This window comes from Anopheles darlingi, chromosome 2 (genome assembly GCF_943734745.1).
Source record: "Anopheles darlingi chromosome 2, idAnoDarlMG_H_01, whole genome shotgun sequence".
Taxonomy (NCBI): domain Eukaryota; kingdom Metazoa; phylum Arthropoda; class Insecta; order Diptera; family Culicidae; genus Anopheles; species Anopheles darlingi.
In genome coordinates this window covers 70,738,557-70,743,556 of record NC_064874.1, presented here as the reverse complement: position 1 = coordinate 70,743,556, position 5,000 = coordinate 70,738,557, and the positions used below count along the sequence as shown (strand labels likewise).

At 53.7% G+C, this 5,000-nt stretch overlaps 4 protein-coding genes across 5 annotated transcripts in view; 3 read left to right on the top strand and 1 right to left on the bottom strand.

Annotated features, from left to right (window-relative positions):
- The window catches only part of LOC125952681 (zinc finger CCCH domain-containing protein 11B-like), a 2,881-nt gene extending 1,984 nt beyond the window's left edge, over positions 1-897 (bottom strand). The window contains exons 1-2 of the mRNA XM_049682301.1: positions 661-897; positions 1-503 (exon numbers count right to left, since the gene is read on the bottom strand). The exon at positions 1-503 is cut by the window's left edge and continues 1,984 nt beyond it. Coding sequence (XP_049538258.1) covers positions 26-460 — 435 coding nt within the window. The 5' untranslated portion in view covers positions 461-503; positions 661-897 and the 3' untranslated portion in view covers positions 1-25. The remainder of the gene's footprint in view (positions 504-660) is intronic.
- A 267-nt stretch (positions 898-1,164) lies between these two features.
- LOC125959989 (uncharacterized) lies at positions 1,165-3,480 on the top strand. The gene is made up of 2 exons (XM_049693076.1): positions 1,165-1,349; positions 2,955-3,480. Exons 1-2 carry the CDS (start codon positions 1,254-1,256, stop codon positions 3,306-3,308), a joined length of 450 nt encoding a protein of 149 aa, XP_049549033.1. The 5' UTR covers positions 1,165-1,253; the 3' UTR covers positions 3,309-3,480.
- On the top strand, positions 1,362-2,917 carry LOC125959984 (succinate--hydroxymethylglutarate CoA-transferase). Its single transcript, XM_049693053.1, has one exon. It carries the CDS (start codon positions 1,528-1,530, stop codon positions 2,830-2,832), a length of 1,305 nt encoding a protein of 434 aa, XP_049549010.1. The 5' UTR covers positions 1,362-1,527; the 3' UTR covers positions 2,833-2,917.
- Positions 3,481-3,606: 126 nt separating the features above from the next.
- The window catches only part of LOC125959978 (F-box/WD repeat-containing protein 5), a 4,704-nt gene continuing 3,310 nt past the window's right edge, over positions 3,607-5,000 (top strand). For both annotated transcript variants that reach the window (XM_049693039.1, XM_049693038.1), the window contains exons 1-3: positions 3,607-4,373; positions 4,564-4,721; positions 4,792-4,969. In XM_049693039.1, the coding sequence (XP_049548996.1) occupies positions 4,028-4,373; positions 4,564-4,721; positions 4,792-4,969 (682 nt within the window). In that variant the 5' untranslated portion in view covers positions 3,607-4,027. The remainder of the gene's footprint in view (positions 4,374-4,563; positions 4,722-4,791; positions 4,970-5,000) is intronic.

Sequence of the window (5,000 nt, the reverse complement as noted above, 5' to 3'; positions counted from 1 at the left end):
AACGATGACGACGATCGTGGGCTACTTAGATGATTCTCGGCAAAATGGTGTAGTTGTAGTCCAGGAGAACGGCAGGCGAACTCGAGTGCATCAAATGGGCAGTCGGGGCGGCATTGGGGGCGGGTGCCGGCTGTACCGGCACACCCACGTTGCTCGTTGTCGGTTGGTTCGGCCGCGCGTTCTTATGCTGGAACACGCAGTGCGGCTTGCGGCAGCCACCCGGCTGATCCTCCCAGAAGCACGGCGTGGCCGAGCGCGGACTCTGGATCTTCATGTGGCGCATCGTGCACGTGCGGTTGTAGCACTTGCCTTCCGCCCACATCTTGCACGTCTTCTCGTGCCCGAGGGCCGCTGGCTCGTGGCGGTACTCGCAGCTGGTGCCCTTCTTACATGTCGAGTAGTAGAAGAAGTAGCAGTCGTGCAGGTTCCTCGGTAGATCCATGAATGGAGGATGGGCCATCTGCTGCTGCTGCTGCTGCTGCTGCCGGCGCGGTGGCTGTTGCCTTTTCGGACGAAAAGCAATTTTTAAGTCACTGCACGAGCGGCGGTCGGCGAAGGAGGGACGAGAAACGGGCGTCCGGTGCTGCCACGGAGTAGAAACGGTCCCCTCAAGGTGCCTCGTTGGTGCTGCTTCCTCCGGCTGATGGCTGGTGCACTCACCTCGCGACGGATCGTGCGGAGCTGGGCGAGAGTTCCACGACGGCAAAAAGGGTCACTCGATCTAGCACGTGCCGCCTAATCCCCAACTTCCGCAATCCGATGACGACGATATCCTGGCAGGGGACTTCGTCGTAGCTACTAATTTGGGACCCAAAAATCGCGGCAGCAAAAATACACAAATCGCCTTTTTTCCACCGCCGTGCTGTCCGTATGTGTGTGTGTGCGTGTGTGTGCACCCCACTTTCACCAACCACCCCTCCCTTTACTCAACGAGACGTTTGGTTTTGCGTAGAATGCGCCCCGGATCGAATACTACATTGCATATTCAGCGGTTGTAATCGTCCACCACTCTCGAGTTGCGAATTGGGGTTCTTTTAAAAACTAAGTAAAACATTATAAAATCCGCCACTTTCCGATAACTTAATGTTCACGAGAGATTGAGGCAACGGAGGAATCAAGCTCCCGCGATGAGCCGCTCACGTAGCGAGTGACAGTTGTCAAAGACCAACAACAAGGCGCGAGCACCGAGAATTTTTGGGCTTGGTGCTTGGAAATTTTGTGCTAAAAAAGGATCCCGATCGATAAAGCGAAACATGATGAACGCCGAAACACCCACCGGAAGTCGCAGCATCACGGAGACCATCACTCCAACCGAGCCGATTGCCGGAACCAGCGTCAACGCCGCCGAGGTAAGAAGCGCGAACTCGATGTCCGGTCGCGGGTGGTGCTGTTATCGGGATCAGGATGAGGTGAAGGTAAACATCATAAATAACGAGGTACCTGGAACACGGATGCTGAGGGGTGTGGTCCGAGCGAGGGGTGGAACAGTTTTTTTTGTGCGAATTAGTTACTACGCAGCACAGCAGAATGGTCTCCGGATTTGTGGTCGGTTTGTGGTCTCGATTCCGCACGATCGGCACGACGCATGGCAAACGGGTTCGTCGACGGTGTTTTAGCACCCACACCGGTGACGGTGGCGGCCAGTTTCCGCTCGAGGGCATCAAAGTTCTCGATCTAACGCGGATCGTCGCCGGACCCTACTGCACGATGGTGCTGGGAGATCTCGGTGCGGAGGTGTACAAAATCGAACGTCCGTTCGTGGGTGACGAATCGCGGAAGTGGGGTCCCCCGTTCCTGCGCAACTCTAGCGATTCCGTGTACTTTATGGCCGCGAACCGCAACAAAAAGAGCGTCTGCGTCAATCTGAAGACGGGCCGCGAGGTGATCTATGAGCTGGCCCGCAAATGTGACGTACTGGTGGAGAACTATGTGCCCGGGAAGTTGGATGAGCTTGGCTTGGGCTACAAAACGTTGCGCACGATCGCCCCGTCGCTGATCTATTGCTCCATCACGGGCTTTGGTTCGGTGGGACCATATCGCAGCAAACCAGGCTACGATGTGATTGCAAGCTCGATCGGTGGACTGCTCCACATCACTGGCAGTGAAGATGGACCGCCTGCTAAGGTGGGAATAGCGATCACCGATATTGCGACCGGCCTGTACGCTCACGGTGCCATCCTAGCTGCCCTGTTGCAACGCTATCGCACCGGCAGGGGTCAAAAAATTGACGTAAACCTCCTGTCGACGCAAGTGGCCTGTTTAATCAATGTGGCCAGCAACTATCTGAACGCGAACAAGGAAGCCAAGCGCTGGGGAACCGCCCATGAGAGTATCGTCCCGTACGAAGCTTTCCAGACCCGAACTGGCTATATTACGATCGGTTGTGGCAGTGACGCTCAATTCGTTGATCTGTGCCGCTTGCTAGGTGTGCAGGAGCTGGCGCAGGATGTGCGGTTCGCCAACAATCGGGCTCGTGTGGAGCACCGGAGAGAGCTGGTTGAGCTGCTGGCGACCATTTTGAAAGGCAAATCGTCCGCCGAATGGATGGAACTGTTCGAAACGGCATCCTTTCCAGTGGGACCGATCAATAGCATGAAGGAGGTGTTTGATAACCGTCACGTGAAGGCGATTGGACTGGTGCAGACGGTGGCCCATCCTACGGCCGGTGAAGTGAAGCTAGTAGGACCACCGGTTGCGTACAGTGAAGCAAGGAACGAGATCGTTTCCGTGCCTCCGCTGCTCGGAGAGCACACGGATGAGGTGCTGCGCGGATTGCTTGGCTACGGTGACGAGCAAATGAAGCATTTGCGGGAATCCAAAATCATTCAATAAATCAGATGAACGATCCTAAACGACGCCGCGAATGCCTTCTTCTGGAATAGAGATCCGAAGACAGCACGGGGAAGAGAGTAAATAATCTATTAATAGGATATCCTTTTCCGATTCCATTCCAGAACCCACCGGTCCTTCACCTGCGGCTGCAAAAACCGCGCAGCGAACGGAAGGTGCAGTGGACAAACGGTACGGTTGATAACGAGCACATGAACAAGAAGAAATCCAAATGTTGCTGTATTTACGAGAAGCCGCGCGCATTCGGGGAAAGCTCGTCGGAGAGTGAGGACGAGTGCGAGCACTGTTTTGGGCATGTTGAGCTGAAAAAGAAGAACCGCAATCCTCGGTCCACTCCTGTTCCACCGGTTCCCGCTAAGCCGGACGATCACGATGATGACGGTACTGGGGGCGACTCCGATGCGGTTGATGGTGTTCCAAAGGATGGCCATGCCGGCTGCGGAACGCCACAAGCTTGAGAGACACCAAAGCAAAGCAAGATTCCAACCCCGATGCTCAACGGAAACGCAACGGTACGCTGAGAATGAGAACCAGTTTCGCCATCTTATTGGTCGTATTTTGTTTTAGATTGTACATAGAGGATTAGTGCAAATTACTGGCAAGTTATCTATTAAACTAACTATATTTATTGTACAACGTTGTAGTCTTAAAACCGGCTCAAAAACAGAAAGAAACCAACTCAACCCGAACTCCTGCAGCGGTCGCTCTAAACGCAATCGCACAATCCGCGGCCTGCTGGGTCAGCTGTCACTAGTGTTTATTTTTTTCCAGCCTTCCAGAAACGAAACAGAATCGAAAAAAGAGGATTACGGCCAAAAAGAGATTATTGCGATCTTCCGCAAGCAGTGAGGAAAGGATTTTAGGTTTTTGTGCGCGCCAAACGAACGCTCGATCGCATCGTCTATCGAGAGAATGTGCTGCTAATTGTGTCAGTGAATCAGAGCCGCGGTTCCGCCTTCGTTCGGTGGGTGGTGTGTGTTTGCTTGGATGAAATAAAAAAAAACCATCAATCCCGTGTCCCTATCGCAGCTAGCCCGCTCGTGCAGTCCAATAACCGAATCAGCCAGCCCAGCCAGACAGAGTAAAAGTAAAGCGTGCTGCGAGGCCGCGGCGATAGTGAAAGTATCGCGGAGTGCGTTCGTTGATCGGTGCGCGGGTGGAAAAGTGTGATTAAGCGATGGCGGAAGCGTATGACGATGTGCCGATGATGGATCACGGCGGCAGCGGAAGTGTTCGTCGTGATGCGGAAAGCATGGAATCGAACACTGGATGCAGCGGGACCGGTTCCCTGAGCAGCGAAGGGGAAGACGACACCGGTGGCACGACGTACGCGGAGAACAGCCCGTGGGTGTTTCTGCCGGAGCCGCTGTTTATCAACATCTTTCTCAACCTAACACCGCGTGACGTGCTCAATGCTGGCCAGTGCTGTAAACGGTGGTACAAGCTCTCCAAGGATGACTACATCTGGCGCAGATACTTCAGGCGCGAGTTTAACGTCGATGCATCGATCCCACTCAAGCGAGGTAAATGCCGTAAACGGGCGGATGACATTGGTGTGACGCAATAATGTAGATCACGATCACGATTCGCGATCGCGCACCGTACCGTACCGTGCAATCAAGGACGGATGCTGTGCAAGATATATATAAATATATGATAGTTATTTCCGGCCTTCTCATCGATGATCCTTTCTGCTTCTGCATGGACCGACAGGTGCGGATAGCTGGCGCTCCGAGTACAGACGGTTGACGAACAACGTACCGATGGTACTGACGGACGTGCTTACTTCCCACTCGCACCAAGTGTTGCACGTGAGCTTCTCGCATAATGGCAAAATGTTTGCCACCTGCTCGAAGGATGGTTTCGTGATTGTAAGTTGGCATGTTTTTGGCAGCGGGTCGGCGGTCTCTCATAGTTTGCAATTCATCCCAACTCTGCTAGCTCTGGAATGCTGCGTACCCATCGAGCATACGGTCATCGTACGACATGCGAAAGCTGAACTGGAAGTACACGCAGTTCTCGCAATTCAACCAGAGCGATACGCTACTGCTCGTCTCGGGCGTCCACTACGGCACACCACACAGCACATCGGGGGAAATAGCCGTATTCACGGTCCAAAGTAAGATTTTGATAAGCAATGGGTTATGTTG

Excerpts from the sequence above, each read along its gene's own strand:
- LOC125959989 (XM_049693076.1), top strand. The coding sequence starts at position 1,254 with ATGATGAACGCCGAAACACCCACCGGAAGTCGCAGCATCACGGAGACC. Across the intron at positions 1,350-2,954 it reads CCAGCGTCAACGCCGCCGAG|AACCCACCGGTCCTTCACCT; the intron begins GTAAGAAGCGCG and ends ATTCCATTCCAG.
- LOC125959984 (XM_049693053.1), top strand. The coding sequence starts at position 1,528 with ATGGTCTCCGGATTTGTGGTCGGTTTGTGGTCTCGATTCCGCACGATC.